Source organism: Hibiscus syriacus, unplaced genomic scaffold, assembly GCF_006381635.1.
Source record: "Hibiscus syriacus cultivar Baekdansim isolate YM2019G1 unplaced genomic scaffold, ASM638163v2 tig00001095_pilon, whole genome shotgun sequence".
Classification (NCBI taxonomy): domain Eukaryota; kingdom Viridiplantae; phylum Streptophyta; class Magnoliopsida; order Malvales; family Malvaceae; genus Hibiscus; species Hibiscus syriacus.
Genome location: NW_024061842.1, coordinates 134,806 through 155,165, shown reverse-complemented (window position 1 = coordinate 155,165; position 20,360 = coordinate 134,806). Strand labels below are relative to the sequence as shown.

The 20,360-nt window shown below is 38.9% G+C and overlaps 1 protein-coding gene across 1 annotated transcript; it reads right to left on the bottom strand.

Moving 5' to 3' along the window:
- Positions 1-624: 624 nt before the first annotated feature.
- Positions 625-19,898, bottom strand: LOC120119781 (sacsin). The gene is given in 16 exon segments (XM_039139591.1): positions 625-996; positions 1,219-1,395; positions 1,955-2,863; positions 2,970-3,493; positions 3,772-3,904; positions 3,985-4,766; positions 4,769-5,474; positions 5,477-6,700; positions 6,702-6,906; positions 7,190-7,461; positions 7,782-8,002; positions 8,359-8,622; positions 9,697-11,258; positions 11,501-17,475; positions 18,520-19,249; positions 19,358-19,898. Coding segments are annotated over 16 exon segments (14,226 nt in total). The 5' UTR covers positions 19,702-19,898; the 3' UTR covers positions 625-798.
- Between the last annotated feature and the right edge of the window lie 462 nt (positions 19,899-20,360).

Below are 20,360 nucleotides of genomic sequence, written 5' to 3'. Positions count from 1 at the left end.
AAAATCTATTTAGAATATCTTTTAATCAGTTAGCAATACACCTTCCAGATATAATTACTTGAACCTAAAATCTTTAAAAAGAACGACTCCCTTTTACACTTGTTATGTTTCACAATTAAGTTATTTATTTTTGTAACGAATTAGACTCGATTATTAATATGCTCAATTTGAGAAAGGCTGTTACAAGATATAATTAATATAAATATTTTATATAATTATAATTTATTCTTGGATTAGATGTTAAAAATTTACTTCATTTATCTAGAACTTGTATTATGTTTCCTTGAATAAAGATTTTTTTTTTTCATTATTAGTTTCCCCTAGCAAGTAACACTACATCTACGAGGTGGTTATGAGATCACAGGTGATCCGAGTTCACCAAAGATGACAATAGATTGGGAGTACTTTCTCCATCCAAGGTTAGCGAATTGTAGGTATAACAAAAATATATGTCCATCTTGCACGTTCAATGAAGTCACTTTAACATTTAGAATTTCAGACTATATTAATGTCATTTGATAGGAGGATTTAAGAATTATGCAGGTAAAGGGGTCTGTGAAATCATACACAGAAAAAGACTACAAACATAGATATTTAATACAACACAACGTATTCAGTGGAGGAAATTCCCTAATAAATCTGACAACTGAGCTATCGCAGCTGTGTTTATGAATCTCCCTCATTATGTGCCTTCGATATCAGATCGAAGGGTGAGAAACCAAATATGTAATGGACACATGTATTTTATACGAGTCGAGGGTATAAATCCAGAATAACTTGTTAAAGAACTCAAGCTTGTCATGGCCGGTATATTCTTATCGTTTTCTTTACCTCGATCCGACAGAATGGACACCGTGAAACTGCAGATGAGCATCTACGGCAAAGCACATGGCCACAAGGAGCTATTGTCATGTCAACTTCATTGCTCAAACAGACCCGGCAAAGCCATGCTGCTTTTGCTGTATCAGCTTCTTTTACAGCTACATCAACCTTTTCCTGCAGGACGGGTCGTTAACATTAAATACTACTAGTAGGACTTGAGCACATGTCAGCAGCAGCATATCATGATCGAACCGTAAATCCTACATTGACTGTGTACTAAAGTTCGACAGGATTTACAAGTGTTCACACTATAGGTGGACAAAACAGTGAGGCTCAATGGACAAAAACAGTGATGCTGAAATTTGCAAAGCCATTTTATCATAGCAAAAATTGAACCTGTTCAAGCAAGAGGGCTGTTCGGGATTCTTTTAATTGTTCTTGAAGCGTTATAGTTTGCTGCAGTAGTGATTGCTTCTCCACATCCATGTTGATTCCAGCTGCAGACAGCATCTCATTAACCGCCTGAACCAGTTCTGCAGCCGACACTCGGCCGTACTGCAGCTCTTTAATAGGCTGCAATAAAGATTTAGAACACCTGATTAGTTGCTGATATACGTTAAAATAGTACAGTGAAGTCCTTTACTGCTAATGATTACCATGAACAAGGATATAATTTGCTTAAATCCCATTTGATATCAGACTTATCTAAATTAATTCAGAAATAGCGCTAAGATATCTAAATTAATTCAGAAATTGCTGGCAACTATGATACTGAAGGTATCTTTGCAGAATGATACTGCTAATGATTACCATGAACAAGGATATAATTTTGCCTCAACAGTACAGTAAAGTCCTTTACCGCTAATGATTACCATGAACAAGGATATACTTTGCTTAAATCCCATATAATTTCAGTATCAGTTAACTAATGGCTGGCAACTCCTTCAGCAGGAGTACTCAAATTCAGTATCCTCAAGAAGTCGCTATATTACTTAAGGGACATAAATGAACCAATACTAGAACAAAACCAAATGGTTTTATGTAATCAGATGAGCTAATCAAGAGTCATAATCATATTTCAAGCATCACAAGAGCAAATTGATACTGAAGATAGCAAGTCAAAGATCCGAACCTGAGAAGATCTTCTTACGCCTCTTTCAGAACTTTCTGGCATCTCGTGAGTCCTGTTGCCAGTTACAACGGGATTATCCTCAGGCAAGGTGGCAGAGGATGCACTGCTTCCCATTGATACACTTCTAAATGAGAAAACCTGAGAGGAAAGAAGAGATTCAGTCCTTCCTGGTACTATTTCTACCTTGAATCTATAGAGGGCTTGGCCTGCTGAAGGTCTGACATCCTCTGGAACTCTACCATATTTCAACTTCTCTCCATCTTGAGCCCGCCAAGCTACTATTTCTCCCCTATAAAATGGCCTCAATGGGTGAAGCTGCACTTGAAGAGCATCTTGAGGCATTATCTCTTTGCCCATCAAATTGCTACTAGTGGTTTCAATTTCTTCTCTCTTGTCAGAATGAAGTTTCAGAATGTCAATAATTGCAGCCTCGGATCCTTCAGGACATGAAAACAAAGATCCTATAGGCAATGGAATGGGGGATCCTAAAACCTGGCTTACAACAGTCGCAACAACATCAAGAACAGAGATATAAGCTGGAGGCTCAGCAACCAAAACACAGCCTTTAGACTGGTTGACAAAGTAAAGAGTCCGATGTCTAGACCCATTCTCCCACCCTGGAATTATAGAATCTTTAGATACAAGTGTAATATCTTGAGACCTTGATAGCAGCCAGAAACGGGTATGAAGGCACTTAACAAACTGCAACTTGTCTGCAATAAATTCTAGAGAACTATACATAGTTCCCAAATCCATATTTTTAATTCCTGGAACATAACCAGTTATACTATTTATAAGAGTACAAACAGCACACTGGAAGGATCTGCTCAACAGCTTCTCTCTGATAATAGCTAATGAGATAGAACCTATACTATCTAAAGTCTCTAAATTGCCTTCATTATCAAGTTTCTGCAAGCACAAGAATATAAATTTAGTGAACACATGCTCTAATATTCTAATAGTAGGATACTATAAAAATATCACTAAAAAGGCCAACAGAACGAGATCAGAATACCTCCACGACAATGTCAGACAGCTTTTTGATGCCTAAGAATGTGCATATTCTCTCAGGAATATTTGGGTGAACAAATCTTAACTTAGAAGTGTCAATATGCTTAACATATCTAGAGCCATATGAATCAATGTAGACACACGTTTTTGCATGAACGAGTCTGCAACCATCATCTGGGATTATAGCATCTGATTTCCAGTCAAGCCTATCAAGCATTTTTGCCTCAACAGTTCCGTCACAGACAAAATATAGTATTTCCATTACAGCACGGAGTTCATTTGGATTTAACCGCTGATATCCACATGCTTGCTGCAAATTTAACAGAAGCTCTTTTGCAGAAGCAACTGATAGCACATCCTGAAGTCCTAAATACTTGAGAACCTTCAGAAAAGGAAGATAGAGAGAAGGAAGCTCAAAAGCAAACGGTGCCAAATTAATTGTCAAACGTGCAAAAAGAGAGTTAGCAGGCACTAGGCGTGTTCCGTTCGCAGCAGGCAGAAATGCCACTCCTTGCAGCTTTACTATATCTGCATAAACGAAACTTTCATAATTTTAGTCCACGTCTAACCATGTACTTCCACCACTGTGATGTACAAAAGGTAAACTTACAGAAACCAAGGTTCAATGAACTTATAAGTAGTATAATTATGTTGGTATGAAAAAAAGAGGGGCAGTACAGTTATTACCAACCAAATTGCTATAATTAAAAAATATATAAATATAGTGATGTTTTAAAAGAAAATAAAGAAATTGCTATAAATCCTTTCCATTGTAGAGATACTTTACAGCAGAAGAACGTAGCAACCTGAAGAAGATAGAGAACCCCATATTTTATCCAAATATTTCAAAACTTCGAGAGAAGCATCATCAATGGTCATCATGCCTGATGCAGTAGGCCAGTGAGCAAGAGTGTCTTCACCACCATTTTTCCCGATAATCTGAGTCAAATTCTTTTCAATTGTATTGTTGGCATGCAAGCGCAATCGGATAAAAACAAGGGGAAGATGAAGTTTCATACCTGCAGATGTTTTAGTACAGAGGAAAAGGATGGAGGACTCCTCAAGTGCAGTGCCCCCCATGAATATTCAGGAGGAATAACATTTTGTCTAGAGAGTATAGGAGCACAGCTCCAAGCCAGAGGCCAGTCCTTTGGTAGAATAGCGTCACTATAGGAAGCAAGGACTCTCTTCACACCCGCATTAGGTAATCCTAATTCAGAAGGAACGCAAGCGATATTCCCTAGAAGATTACAGAAGTTATTTCCATAAAGGACAGCAAAGTTTGTGAGCACAGCTTCAATAACAGATCCAGCCAAAGTCCACACTTCCATAGAGACTTCACCATGACAAGGGGTCATATCCGTCTCAAAATCATCAAAATCCCCAGTAGACTTCATGCACTCACTTCCAAGAAACTCTATCCTTTTGGCACATTCAAGTATCACATCAGATTCTGAAGCAGTTCGAAGGCCCACCTTCCGTAGAATACAGAGCCACCCATCTGTACTAAACCTTTCACCCGGAAATTTCTTCCTCTCACCTGAAAATACTGATGCTAGTAAAGCATCCCCAGGATCAAACAAATCCTTTGGCTTGTATACATCAGAAGAAAATTCATCAGCATTCCGAACAAACTTAGTTTCCCTTAGAGCTTCAACTACAGAAGAATCAGCTTTGAGTTCTTGCCAATTCGCATAAAGATAAATCAGTATATCTTCTTGTTCACTCTGAGGTTTCTCTTCGAAACGAGGCAGACCAAACCTTACCAGAATTTGTTGATCATGCAACTGAGGGATCCCTTGGTTTTTAATCCTGTGAATGAACCCAAAACTGTTCTGTAGATGGGCAATGAGCACAACACTTCAAGTTCATCTCTTCCATATCTGGACAAATTGTTAGAGAAATCGAGAGCAAAAAGATTAAGAAGTTCATCTCGATCAGCAGCAGAAAACAATGTGAGTTCAGGGAAAAAGCCAGCACGTTTAGTTGCCACAAGCTTGGAGGCAATAACCTGCCCTAATGATTGGCTGGATGCAGGAAGCAAGTTGCAAGGGATAGCACAATCCATGAATGCAACGTCAAAAACAGGGATATGACACTGATTCAACAATGATACCAACCAAGGGTAATGGGTTTTAAAATTTTCAAAAGCTAAAATGTACTGTTGAATTGAATCAGATTCAGAAGTTTGATTAACAGAAATTCCAGTCAGATCACGTTGGCTTGCAGCTGCATCCATGGCACCATTCTCAGACATTGGATCTGTAACTGGGGGTGGAATGAAGACCAGATGGCGGTCTCTTATACGACACAAAATTGGCCTACCAAGATATGCAGGAACTAAAGGCCAATTGGAAAAGAGATCTAGGTCTTCTGATGATTGACCAAAGCTTTTCCAAAAGGTTTTAATCCATTCAGGGGAAGGACCACCATCACCACCAGAACCTGATGAATTCTCCCAGGAAAACCAGGGAGCCAAATTCGACTCCATAACATGATTGACCCAGTTATATCATGAAAAAGTAATCGCATATGAGTAGCCATCAAGTGAAATGAGAAACTCTTCAGTTTAAGTGCTGTTTGAATGACATGTTTTGAAAAAATATCAGCTAAAATTGATCTATCTAACACTTTTGAGTGGACAAATTTTGCTGCTAAAGGCCTCATCAGCAGCTGATGCTCCTTGTTTCCCAACCAAAGTTCAGTCACCCCCAAGCGTGCTAAATGATTTGTTGCAGTTGGACATGGTAAGCGCTTGACCTCAGCAGCTATAGATAAAAGTTTCAAGTCTCCATTACCATTCCTGTCATCCATTTGACTCAAGGCTCCAGCCCTACCAATATCCTCCACAACTCCTCGACCAAAATCAAATAAAGCCTTCCCCAAATTTGTTACCATTTCAAGTGCATCACCAGAAATGGCTGCATTCTGAGAGGATCCATGATAAGTTCGCACATTAGACACTTGTACCGAGTCAGATCCGATACCTACTTCATTGGTGACTCTAATAAAAGCATTTGGATTAATAGGTTCTACTAACATAGCATCTCCATGAGAATCAGATGATGCCGGGAACTGAATATCGGACAAGCAGTACTCAAGAACATCTACAAAAGTATCAACAGATCGAAGAACAATAGAAGTAGAAGAAACCTTCAAACGATCACGGACCATTTCAGGTTTAATTTCTCGAACTGTAATTCCCACAGAATGGATTTCATTCACCAACTCCCAAGGAACTGAAAACACCTGATAGTGTTCCTTTACAAAGCTACAAACGGTAGCAGGAAGCAAATTACCACCCACCCCATTGCCAGGCTGGGACAGAAACATACCTTCTTCAGCCTTGACTAAATTTCCTGAATACAGCTGCCAAACTGGTAGGTCAACCAAACGAGTGTAGAAGGGCCTGATAACTTGTTCAACCAGGCATTCCCAATCAGCTTTAAGCACATCAGCTGATGATAATTTACTATCATCATCGGCTCCATCACTTGATACATAACCAGTAGACCTTGGCCAAAAGGAATAAATTTGATCTCCATAAGCCTTCAAAGACAAAGCAACTGCCTGACTAGAACTTGAATCAATACTAGAAGTTGAAGGATCTCTACTTAATTTCTGCATTTCCACTACCAGTTCTATGTAGGAATCACGGACGCAGGACATCAGTTCTCTATTCCAAGCTTCAATCAACTGATCTCCAGCATCAGGCCGCACCTCATCAAATCCCTCATTTATTTTGGTATTTAAAGAGATAACGACCACTGTTGTGGCGCACAAGGAAACATCCAAGAACAGTTACAGGCAAAGTTATAACACCAGACAGAGGAAGAGGAGTCATAATGGAGCTCGTATGATGACCGTTAGTTGGATGGCCATTGCGGGATATATGTGCAGCAATTCCAGCAACAGGTGTCAAATTGTAGGCTAAATAGCGCCTAAGAATAAAAATGACGACAGTGTCAAATAACATGATTACAGCTGATATTTCTTAGGGAAAAGTGGCCGAGAAAAAGAGGATAAATGTAGAGAATATGTCAACTTCTTTTATTCTGAATAAAGAGAACATTTTGAACTATTGCAAAAAAAAAAACCAGAACAGCGTATTTATAATTTAAGCAGGCAACAGAGAGTAAGGGAAGAATGGAGAGTGGAATGTTACATTAGTTATAAACACGAATCAGATAAGAATACCCAAGAAACAGTTTACTTTCAGCATACCTATCAAGAGCCATGTTTCTGGTCTGCCCAGAACCCAAGCTGAGCACAACAAGCCATCTATCCACAAATCTAGTTCCTTTTTCGAATAAGTTCACATCAATCACATGCAATTTAACAGCAGGATTTGAGCTGCTAAATAACCTGGATATTTGAAATTTCCTCCACCTTTTTTCAGAGAATGGATTCCTCAACATAGCTGATGATGGATCAATAAAAACAGAATAATCCTGACAAAGCTGTGCACTTCCTTCCTCCCATGTAGAAACTGACACCTGGATGTTAGAATTTAGATGATGAGTAATGTTTCAGATGAAAATGGTAGAAGCAGGTATATCATCACATAATTCCTTATTTCTTCCCTAACATAAAAAAGATAGACCAGAATGATGCAGTGGCACTTGGCCAAGTAATTACTGTCCCTAGCAAAGAAGAGCTTAGCTAGCATTAAAACTTCTGGTTGGATTTCTCAGGCCACAAACTCCTTCATGAATAATGAGGCTTGGCAAAATGAACAAGGAAAGTGAAATGCTAGGCCAGAAAAGTCCCTTCTTTTCAGTGGAAAAGATGAAATACAAAGGTGAAAAATCTTTACCTGCAAAACTGACTTTAAGAAAATAAGAATCCTTGAGGCCTGCTCCAAGAATCTGTCAATTATTTTATTTACTCTATTCAATCCTAATTCAAATCCATCTTTCAAGCATTCTGGTGATAGAGGCATGCGAATGATTGTAGAGTCTGATGATGACCATGGCATCTTTTGATCAATCAGCATCGGAGTAAACTGATCACGAAATCTTTCAGTCAAGCTTGTACCTGCAAAAGAAAAAAGAAATGCATTTCAAGCTGCTTGCACAGGTAGGCAAAGACGAAATGGTAAAAATTTCAGAAAAGCATCTAAAGCTTGGGGAGAGCATATGACCTAAGAAAGGAAGGCATATGGAATAAGAAAAGGCCATCATTAAGGCTAAACCAATCATTATGAAAAAATTAGCCCATAAATTTTCATCCAAATGATATACTTGGGCTTATGAGTAGAATTGTTCTATCTCAATAACTAATGACCCTATGGTAGTCGAAACAAAAATAAAAAAACTGATAGCAAAGGAATACCAAATCAAGCATAAGAATAAAAAGGGAGAAAAGGAAAATGAAAGAAAGAACCAAGTTACCAATCAAAGAAAACATTTTTGCTGCCGGAGCTTGACTTGATGGTGCAGAAAGTGCCACCCCATGAGGATCGAACATATATAAATAGCCACCAGAGATGATAGACAGGAGATCACAAATGAAGTAACAGCTTAGCAATCCCAAACCATAGTTTAGAGTATTAGCACGGAGTCTCCATGGAGGGATCAGCTGAAGACCACTTATCTCCTCTCTGTTCAAGCTGGCCCCTTCCAGAATAGCTACCAAAGCAGGCCCTTGAAATTCAACTACACTCGGGAAGTAAAGTAATAATCAGAAAATCATTCAGTTGATAACCAAAGACAAATCTGGGCAAGTTGTTTCAAAAATGAACTACAAAAGATTAAATACAATAAACTCATAGAAGGAGAAGATGCTGATTAATTTTACTACAAAAAGTTTCACCTGTGCCATTTTAGAAACAAATGACTTTGTTGACAGATTTCTAAAGCTGTTGCACCCTTCCAAGAGTGTTATAGGTTACATTTCATTTTAATCCCTGGGGTCCATGATCTATACAACACTTGCAACCATACAAAAAATATCTACCATAGCATAATCTACCAATTCCAAGCAGTGTGACAAGGAATGGGCGTGGGTCAGGACGATGGGTTGGGTCCGATTTCCGGCCAACCCGACCGACCCAAAAAATACACCCTCCACCCAAAACCCGACCCGAGTTTAGGATGACTTCACCCGACCCGTCTTTTGAGATAAAACCTAAACCCGACCTGACCCAACCCGAAACAAATATATATATATATATTGATAAAAATGGGACGTCTCGTTAAAACCCCCTTCATACCCATCAAGCTATGAAGATAGCTTAACAAACATTGGAAGGAGGAAAATAGTACCTCAATTTTATTCCTTAAATACCAAGTACATCAAGAGTTCATTACAGCCATACACAACCAAAATACAACCTCAAAAATGACCAACACTCTGCTGACATCTCATCAAAGACCATATCCCTAACTTAGCAAGACTTGCCCCACCTTACAAATATATTTATAAAAATATTAATTTTATTCGATAAAATATGGATATAGAGAGAGGGGTATCATTGCAATTATTCCCAAGTATAAATTACATTATTTTCAGGCTGGGTCGGATATTTTTCACCATAAACCCTAACCTGATTTTTTTTATTTAAAAAACCCGACTTAATAGGGTCAGGTCGGGATCTGTCGGGTTCGAGTCCCGTGCCCATCCTAAGTGTGACAAAAAGAAACATTTAAAGGCAAATTCCTTATTCTCGAGGGGTAAAGCCCCATATCACATATTCAACAAATTTAGAAAATTAGAACTAGATTCATTACCTAAGTTGTGCTGCAGCAAAGACTGGCGAGGATGCTCCCTCTTGTCAAATATTAAGTGCAGCTTCTTAGCTTTGCAGCAATCTGCCAACTCAAGTAGGTCAAACAACAAAAATTCATTGTTGCCATAATGAGACAGAAGTTCACTTATTCTTGCAAAGTCCATGCATGGCAGATCTTTGGTCATATCTTCGCTCACTAAAGAGAGACAGCGGAGCGATTTTACACCCAACCTATTTGCCAAGTCATTGTTGATACTTGGATGTATAAAAGATTTCCCAGCCAGGGAACTATTTTCAATCCAAGGTGCATCGTTATACACCAGTTCCCCAGCAGACACCAAAACACCACATGAATCGGGAATTAGCAGAGGAGTGTTAGAAGCCTCAAAAAAAGGTTTATCTGATGAACAGTCAGCAATGGCTTCAAGGACACAGTTGACAAAACCCAATTGATCAGCTGATAAAGGAAGCCCCTTCAAATCATTTTGTAGGCGTTGTAGAACATGGAAGTAGTCCCAAAGATCAAAACTAAGCCGGACACCTAATTCCAAGAGTAAATCTCTAAATTCTGCCAGCTCTGATGGGACAACATATAAATAAGGGGTAAATTTCACAGGAGAATCAAATGCAAGTGCATTTGGAGAAACAAAATCATCTCCAATCCAAACCCAGGAAACACCATCCAAAGTTGATTTCAGCACCATGAAATCATCAGTACCAACATGCTCTTGCATTTTAGTGTAAAGCATTGGGATGCCCTGCTGTAGTTCAGCGTCAAAATCAGGCTCCACCAAAGAATGCAACTTCAGATGGCAGTAGGACTTAGACAGCTCTATTAATTGTGTGGAAAGAACATGTATATTCAGCTGATCCAACCAACCGAGTCTGTTTTGTACATATAATGAGTTACATTGACCATCAAGAATATGCATAGTTGAGGACACCATCCACATCTGTGATTTAGGTCTCACAAAGCTCGAGCATACTAGACGGCTAGTAGGTTTTAACCATGGGAGTCCTTGCAAAGGGGGGTTGACACAAACTGGGCACCAAGCAATACTTTTCATTTCAGACCAAAAATCTTCTTCTGTCATATCATCCATCAAGTTGCCTATAACAGTGTTAATGTCTATATCATCCTTACAAATGGTTTCCTCCCTATCAGGGAAGTCGACAGAAACTGCATCACCATCTACAATGTCACTATTCTGATAAAATTGGCCACCTGGCATCTCACTATCATTGCCTTCTGATGCTGGACAATTACTAGGAAGATTGTCCGAGATCAGTTGTGCATCACCTCTCTCAGGTGAAAACTTACATGCAAGAGCATCTAAATAGAGAAGCAACTTCCTACCATAAGTTGCTGCTTCTAGGTCCCCAGATTCATGCAGTTTAGAAACAGATCTAGCACAATCAAGAAAACCAATAAAACCCAAAGTCCTTCTAAGTCCAAGGCTGACTAAAGTATCTAAAGTTTCAGGATCTGCGAACTTCTCGCAAGGAAAGAAAACTTCATTATGGAGCAACTTTCGCAGCTCAGGGACTCGAGGATCATAAAGCCTGAAAAGAGTATAGCAGTGAGAAATTGATAACACAGAATTCTTCAAGTGGTGCTAAAAAAACGATTCATTGAACATTTGAATTTCTTGCAGAAACAAAAGACCCTAGTTTGAGGTGAATGGTGGAAAGAAATAGACTATGGTAACATTACTAAGTAATTGACCTAATTGAAACCTTGCAAACAGCAGGAGATAAGAAAATCAAAGATATTGTTTGGAAACAAATAAGATAAATGAATAAACCTGGATGGAGGTTGCCAAGAACCATTTGCTGCTAGAACAAAAGGTGTTGTGTAGATTGCAGATCTGATGGAGATGTCTTCGTCAACTAGAATCTTTACATCATGTAAAATGGCAGGGAAAGCTCCCTGCTGTGAAAGGAATTCTGACATGTGACTAAGAACAAAACTTTTATAGAATTCCACCTTTGATGGCTCTTTAACATTCAAATACCTTGTAAGAATGATTCTCTCTCTTTCTGATTCTGCACGCACAAAATCATCATTTAGCATATCCTCACGGATGCCATTGGGTTTTAGCCATTTAACAGGCTCATTTAGGCTGATTAGCTTTCTACTTCTATATGACTCGAACATTGGAATATGTTTAATGATGTCAATATGTAAGTCTGTTATCTGCTCTTCGTGGTACCACTTTGACTGCAGAATATAACTACGGAGTTCATGCAGCTCCCCGTCCGATGCATCAGAGAAAAGCCTCTCAATGCTCTCCATTTTACCATTTTTGGCCACTGCTAGAAATGCATTTAATATTCCACTTGCTGTTGGAGACTGAACAAAGAGTTCTAGCTGTGGGTGTTGTATTTCCATGTCTTGTCTTAAAAATAAACAACCGACTTTTAACAACAAAGCAGACATGTTCTCACTCCATCCATCCTTTTTAATCACATTGGAACTTTTAACTAGTTGCAAGAGATAATTGTCATCAACCGGCAGTATAGGCCACTTAGAAAATATTGAGAGGTCATCACAACATGAATTCAGATAGCTCCACAGCAACTTCATCCATTCCAAACTTGGGTGGCCTTGATGACCAGGAACCCAGCATACCTTTTTAGCAAGCTGCCAATCAGCTGGAAGTAACTTCAAAAACAGCTTTTCAAGCAAATGGCACGATAAAAAAGAAATATTTGATTGCTCACTTTGGGCCATATCACATAGTTTGCTATGAACCACCTCCGAAAGCTCACAACAAACCAATTGTTGTGGAAGTAAATCCTTGAGAAGACCAAACTCTTCTCCCTTTGCAATATAGATTCTTTCACCAGCTCCATTCTTCTCAAATGTTGTAAATGAGCCATCCGCAAGGGGTAACAAAGGTAAACCAAACAAACAATCAGCTTGAATGGGAATTTTTAAGTCAAGCAAGCAATATTCAAGGGTCAAGATCACTGCATTCCTGTCCTTTAAAGCACGTTTTCGCCTAGATAATAGAGACCGTAAAAGCTGAGGTGTCAGATAATGTAATAATGGACAGACCTCCATGAATCGCTCTACAACTGGTTTGGGAATATTTGCAAGAGGTACACCGGCATCACATAATGCTTCAACAAGCTCACGAGCTTTATGGAAGGTAAAATCAGGAAAAATAGCTTGTTTCGTTGAAATCCACTGACCCCCTCTAGCTTTTGTATACAATAGGCGAAGACCAAACTCAGCAATGAAAATATAAAGTTTCCGAACCACAGATGCCCATGGCTCCACTCCCATTGTTGTTGGCCAAAAGGAAAAGAACAAATCACAGGGACCAATCAGTGAACCAATTTTCTCAAGCAATTGACCATATGCAGGAGCAACAACATCTTCAAGCAAGTAAATATTCCAGTCTGACCGTTTTTTCCCACCACCAGCCATATCATTACCAAACCAGATATCCCTACGATTTGATGACAACTCAAAATATGCATTAACATGGGCTGGAAGACCAGTGCTGATTGGCAATGGCAAAAAGCAGAAAGCACGGCCCTCGATGTTCTTCCTATCTTGAATGGAAGCAATAGAATTTTGAAAAATATCACCAGAAAAAGCATTCTCCCAGCTAAATATGTCACATATTTCCCCATCCACTTTGACAGACTGTATATGTGCAGCAACACAAGCCCAGGGGATCGATTTATGAATCTTGTCATCAGCAACTGCACTGATGGTTTTAGACCGTCCACTGCCTAAACATTCACCAGTTATCCAACAGTGTGCCACAATACCAGATGAGTTCTGTTCAGTCACCACAATCTTCTGACATTTATGTGGCAAATCTCTATCTATAGACTTACTCAATTTCTTCAACAATTGTTCTTTATCCATTCCACCATGTTTTGCATCAATAAGGCCAAACATTTGATGCAAAGAATCAGAATGCAATTGTGGCTCACTAATGCAGTTTCTCTGCACACGATGCATAAGTTGCATATCATGACCAGCTCCTTCCTTCACAAAAATGGAGATAGACTTCACGTTACGAAGAAAAAGTAGAGCATCTGAAACAACACTGGTGAAGGAAGAAAAGAGAGACATGACATCGTCAGGGGAATATCCTTCTTTTTTAATCTGGCTACGTGATGCAACACTAACACTCCTAAGAGGAAAACGAAATAGAGTGCCAGGAAAATATTGCTGCAAGTCACAGCCAAAATATAGAAATGGAGAAAATTGATCAGGAAACTGTTCTAAAACCTTTCTCCCAACAAATTTTATTCTTAGTCCAGGGTGGGATGGAGAGATCCCTGGCAAATTACTAGCATGAGGATCAAACATAACGATGTTTTCCCCAGAAACAAATGTGGGAATATCTGTGAAATGATAGACACAATTAAAGCCCAGACCAAATCGTCCAATTGCAAAAGGCTTTTCAAGTTTGCTTTCCTGACCAATACGAGATATTGCATATAAATCTTGTGGACTAAATACAGCATCATTAAAGCAGTAAAGTGCAGGGCCTTGCCAGTCGGCCATTTCAGGAGAGAGAATAGAAGATGTTCCATACTGAGTTTTATCCAAAAGAAAGATCACTTCAGAAGCTCTTGCATCTTCAGCGTTTTGAACCAGCTCAAAAAGAATTCCAGGTCCGTCTGCATACATCTCAAGTATATGTTTGAGCCTTGTTGTCAAGGCTTCATGCTGCCCAAAGGCTTCAGCAGCACCAGATAAACTCAAATTCATAGAGTCAGCACTCTCAGCAAGCAAGATTCGACGAAGTGAGCAGACACCAAGCTTCTCTGCAACCTCATTTGATATGTTTCCATGAACAAATCTGTGAGTACTCCTTGCATTCAGGACTGCAGCAGATGTGCCACTAAATAAGGTGTCAGATTCATCAGATCCAAGAAACCAGGGGGCATCATTATAAACTAAATCACTAGCAGGCTGTAGCCTCGCTGATACATCTGGTAAATAGATCTTTTCTTCATGAAACTGAACTCCTGAAAGATGCTGAACAATTGTTATTGCTGCCCTGGTTTCATCGGCATCAAGTGGAGAGGAACCTTTTCTGGCTGCCATTCTGCCTAAAATATTAGCATAATCAGAAGGCTTCAAAATCTCTCGAATTCCAAGCTCCATGAACAACTCCTTGAAAACTGCTAAATCCATTGGTATGACACGTATATAAGGAGTCAAATGAAGAGGACCATCAAGAACTACCTCATCAGAAGTTGCAAATCCATCTCCAACCCAAATCCAACGGCACCCTTCCAAAACAGCCTTTACAATGTCCATCTCATCGGAACCAATCATATTCATTAATATAGAGTATATCCTCGGCATTGCTAGAGCTAACTCCTGCCGGAGCACCTGGTCATTCACAATCTCATTGTTTTTTCCAAGCTCAAGCAACTGGGCGGCAATTGCACTCCCCCCAGGAGGAGTTAGCCATCCAAGGTTATAGGACAATGCTGTTGAAGAGCATTCACCATCTAGTATTCGCATGCTTGCTGAAACAAGCCACAAGTCTGCTTGCAATCTCACAAGCTTTGGGGGAGCAACCTTGGATGATACAACAGGCCATGGTAAAGCCTGAAATGGAGAAGACACTAACACTGGACACCAGCAAATCAAACGGAGATCATTCCAAAACTTTTCCATGTCAGACCTCATGTTGCGAGGCCTAAATGCAGTTGCAGCTCGTGAGAAAATTCTGTTTACAGCTCCTTGATCATCACTTAATTGATTGGGAAGCCATTTCATTGCATTTACTTCTAAGTATGAAAGAAGTATTTTACCTCTTGAATGAGCCTTTTCCTGATCTTCATGCATTATTCGCTCAACTTGTTGAGCACTTTCTATGACTGTTTCAGGAGTTACAGATGTCCTAAGGCCCAAACCCTGCAGCATGTCCAAGATGCCAGATTCTTGGAAAGGGCCAGCGGGGAAACAGCCAGAGTCTTCTAGCAAAGCATATAATTCTTCATTGCGAGGATCATAAAGCACTGAAGGACATTTAAGTGTACCAGTAGTGGTAGGTACAAATTCCAACTTTCTCAAGTAATCTCGAAGAGAAGTGTCTTCCACAGATAACTGAGGCAGGTTTTCAAGAATAGAAAGCATAACACTGTCACGAGCTTCATTATGCATTTCTTTTATTCTATTTAGCACTTGCTGCCTGTAAAAACGAGCTTTCCGCATTCTCTCAACTTCATAAAATCTTAACAAAATCTCTTCTTCACTATTTGAGGAGCAAAGAATGAATTCACCTCCAAGAAGATACTCGGGGATGCCTGACGGTGGTAAGTATTTTTGAGGATTCTCTAAGTCAGAAAAACAAAAACTTTGAGCAGATTCTCCAGTGTAGACCCTATAAATGGGCAGTTTCTTGCAATTTTTTATTCTAGAACTGTTAACAGATTCTCCCACATACCATTTTGAATTAAGAAGAAACTCACGTAACTCATTCCTCTCTTCATCTGTCAAGTTACAACTAAATGTCTGTATTATGCTGCCGTTTGAAGAGACAATATCAAAAATAGATTCCAAAACACCTGAAAAATTGGAATCAGATACATAATGAGACAAATCATGATGTGCAACTCCATAATCAGGGTCCAGTATCTTGCATCCAATCTTCACAAGGATGCATTGCATTCTTTCAGAAAGTTTCTCCGCCTTGATAAGCTTTGACTGTGTAGAAGGTCGATACAGATGCCCTGAGGTTGAAGGCAAAACAGGCCAATCTCCAAACAACAACAACCCCTCACCCTGATTCTGGAGATATTGCCAGAATAGCACAAACCAGGATTTAGTTGGAACAGTATAAGATGACTCTGGTTCCCAGAGAACTTTACTTTTATATCTCCATTCAGAAGGTACAAATCTAGGAAATAATTTAACAAAATGTTGAACACTGAAAACAGCAAGATTTGCTTTTGATGACTTCGCAATAGCAGAGAGCCTGCTCAGTATATTAAGGGGAATGTCCCGATCAACAATTATATCAGAAATTTGATGAAGCAACATGTATTCTAACTCATTACAAACATAATAAGAAACCCCTTTTGTGGCTTCGGAAAATACACCAAAATCACCATTTGCCAAAGGAATCAATGGCAGGTTATGGGCATATGTACCTACATCATCATCAATCAAGTCCTCAAGACAATATTCCAATAATACAAGTTTAAAGGATTTACGCAACCTCATAAGAGTTTCGCATGACCTAAGAAAATGGCGTACTGTATCAGGAGTAACCACTTTTTGCTGAAGATTGGTGGCATATTTCAGAAACATTTCAAACAGGTAATTTGGCAAATGGACAATAGGCATTCCTAGCTGCAAGAGAGTCTCAGCAAGTTCCTTGCTCTTTCCAAACTCCTCATCATGAAGAAAAGCTTCTACCGGTGAGACCCACTTTCCTCCTCCCAGATCAGAATACAGAACAGCATAATTACCAATATTTTTGTATAAGTTCTCAACCAAAATGCTCCATGGCTCTTCAAAAGAACCCCTGGGCCACAAAGAATAATATGAATTTGTTGGACCAAGCAGTTCCTGCACGCCCAACAGCATTCGCATAAAAATAGGAGCTATAACATCTTCCAAAAGAAGTCTATTCCAGATGGACCGGATTTTTCCACTTCTGTCCATGTCTGCTCCATACCAAATGCCACGACGGTTTGAGGAGACTTCAAAGTATGCATTAACTTGCACTGTCAACCCAGTTCTCACTGGCAATGGAAGAAAACAGAAAGCTTGGCCAAGCTTCAGAGTCTGTTAAAATGCATCACAGTAACATAAGATTTTAGTAAGACAGGTAAGAAGTCTGAAGTAGAAGGGGCAAAACAACTCAAACCAAAATGGTACACTTCGATTGCTGTTTTTAAAACTTAGTTATACTTAATTAGAATACCACAACATTAACAAATTAATATAATAAACCAAATCTTCTCAGATGAAACCAGAGTATCTTCAAGTATAGCAAAATGAATTCAGAAGACTAAATAAACAATAATTAGGAATATAATTCAAATTCAGCTACTCTCCAACAACCAGCAAAATTTTATACAATGCTTCCACACCAAGGCACTGCATTCATAATTTTTTAAATATGGACTATTAAAATGTGCTGGTTCTGGTCAACTACAATATAGGCAGTGCAATACTTAACAAAATGCTATGAATTGAAGTTCAAGTCTCTATAAAAATTTCTTTAAAAAGTATACAACATACTAGGATATTTATTATATTATAAACGTGAGTTACAAATGGCTTATAAGTTTAAGGTAAAATAAAGTTGCATTGTAGAAGGATGTTTCCAACATTATAAACTTCCAAGGCTGAGACAACTCGAAAGCATGTTTTTGGGTAATCTAACTAGGGTCATAAATAAGGAAAATGCATTTCATGTCACATTTCCCCACGAGTTATAAAACATCCTTTTGGCTGGCCTGACCATGGTACCATACATGAGAAAATTAGTAAGACATAAGCTTATTGCCAGATGTTTCATGCAAACATCAACAAACACCTTGAAAGAAAGTCCAAGTTGCCATGGTGCCATACATGAGAAAATTAGTTCAAACAGGATCAAAAGCATGTCAGACTCCATAACTTACAAGGCCATCACATCAAGAATGTTCAGTGCCACATACATTCAGAGATTTATTACTAACCAGAAAACAAAGCGAACACATTATGAAGTCACCAACTCAGGGCATATGATCTCGATGAACGAAAAAGATAAAAGATAAATTAAAACTTTAAAACAAAAAAATCAACCAAAATGGCAAGGACATATTAAGTACAGCTAATTACATCTGATGAATTGTCCGATACACAAGCCGCAACTGATGCCCAAGGTAGAAGATGAATATCATATTCTTTGGAAGCAGTAGCAGCAAAAGAACCAATCCTGCTAGAAGCAGAAGCCATTGATTGTACTATATAAAAAGTATCAATCCTTTTTCTACACTCACTCCCCGCCATCACTTCACTCAAGAATTCAACAGAATACGCATCCACCTCATTACCTGTACTCTTAGCAACTGATTTTGACAATCTTAGAAGAGCCTGCCGATGCCAAATAATTTCATCACTGGGAGAGTTAACAGAGCACGAAAAAAGCTTTTTCGGCTCAGATTCTCCAGCATCCCATGTATACATTTCTATACACAATACACTTTTAAGAAAAAGTAACGAGAAAATCCCTTCCTCAAAAAGCTGGGAAAACATGGAGGCAATATCATCTTCTGAATAAGCTTGTCGGGAAAGCTTACTTCGGGCAGCTTGATCAGAATTCCTCAAGGGAAAACGGAATAAAGTTCCGGTGAAAGGATTTTTCATATCACAACCGAATACACAATAGGGAAGGAATTGATCATTGTATATTGAAAGAGCTGAAGAAGAAACAAAATCGATTCTTTTTCCAGGATTGGCTGTTGATACATTGGGAAGATAAAAACCCTGAGGATCAAATAGTACTACGTACTTGCCACTCACGAATGAGGGCATGTCGGTCAAGTGATAAACCGAATTGAACCCAACCCTAGAAAATATTACAAAAGAAAAAAGCAAAAAGCAAATAAATATATAGAATGCAGAAAAGAGGTAATAAGCTGAAGATTAGTAAAAAGCAATCTGACAGAGAGGTTACCCAAATCGGCCAGTTTTCCAGGCCTGACCGTGTTTCGTACTCCCGCCAATTCTAGAAATACTAACGAAATCTTCTTCTGTGAAAACTGCATCGTTATAAGCAAGCAGAGATGGACCCTGCCACTGCGCCAAAGAATCTGAGAGCAATGAATCGGAGGCGTGGGAGCGGCAGTCAAGACAGAGACGAACTTTGGTGGCGCCGGCATCATCGGCATTCTGAATGAGTTCCTTCAACACGGTGGTCCCCTCCGGATAGTTCAGTAGGACCTCCCTGATCCGTCGGGTCAAGTCCACTTTCTGCCCGAAGTCTTCGAGAAGAATCGGATCCCTCGCCGGCAATTCCATTCTTCCGATTTTTTTTATATTTTCTATATTTTTTTCCAATCGTATGAGAGGTAATCAGAATTAAGCCATGCAGCTGGACTTAGTTGCGTGTAAAGCGGACAGAGTTTGTGGGGAATTGAAGGATCGTATTTTGAGCCGAAGAGAAGAGCTCGCGAAGGCGGTGGCACTGCAGATTTTAATTGATCAGAAAGAGTAAATATATTTGCCGCCTGGCTTCTGATTGTCGTCGGTGACGCTAAATTGTACGGTCAACCAGCCAGACTTCAATACTTTTCGCTTTAATTTTTTAAAGGGTGAAATTCCAATTTACGAATTGGCTGCGAGTCTACCAGAAATTGATTGGACGATGGATTTTATTTCTATTAAACTGTTTGAATTTTGAAAAAAATAGGAATTTATTTGTTTATGTAAAGATGATGAATAATTTAATATGTAGTGTAAGATTTGTCTAAGGATGATTTGAGAAGCTAAATTCTTATTGGTTTTTAAAAAAATAATTTTATCTTCCATTTTAAATAAATTTTTGTTTTGTTTTTCTAAAACAAGCACTCAAATTATACTTTTTATTTACTTTAAATATATCTAAACTTTCTTTTGTTAAAGCATGTGTCTAACGTTTCTTTCATTGTCATTTAAAGTACATACAATTTCATTCTATT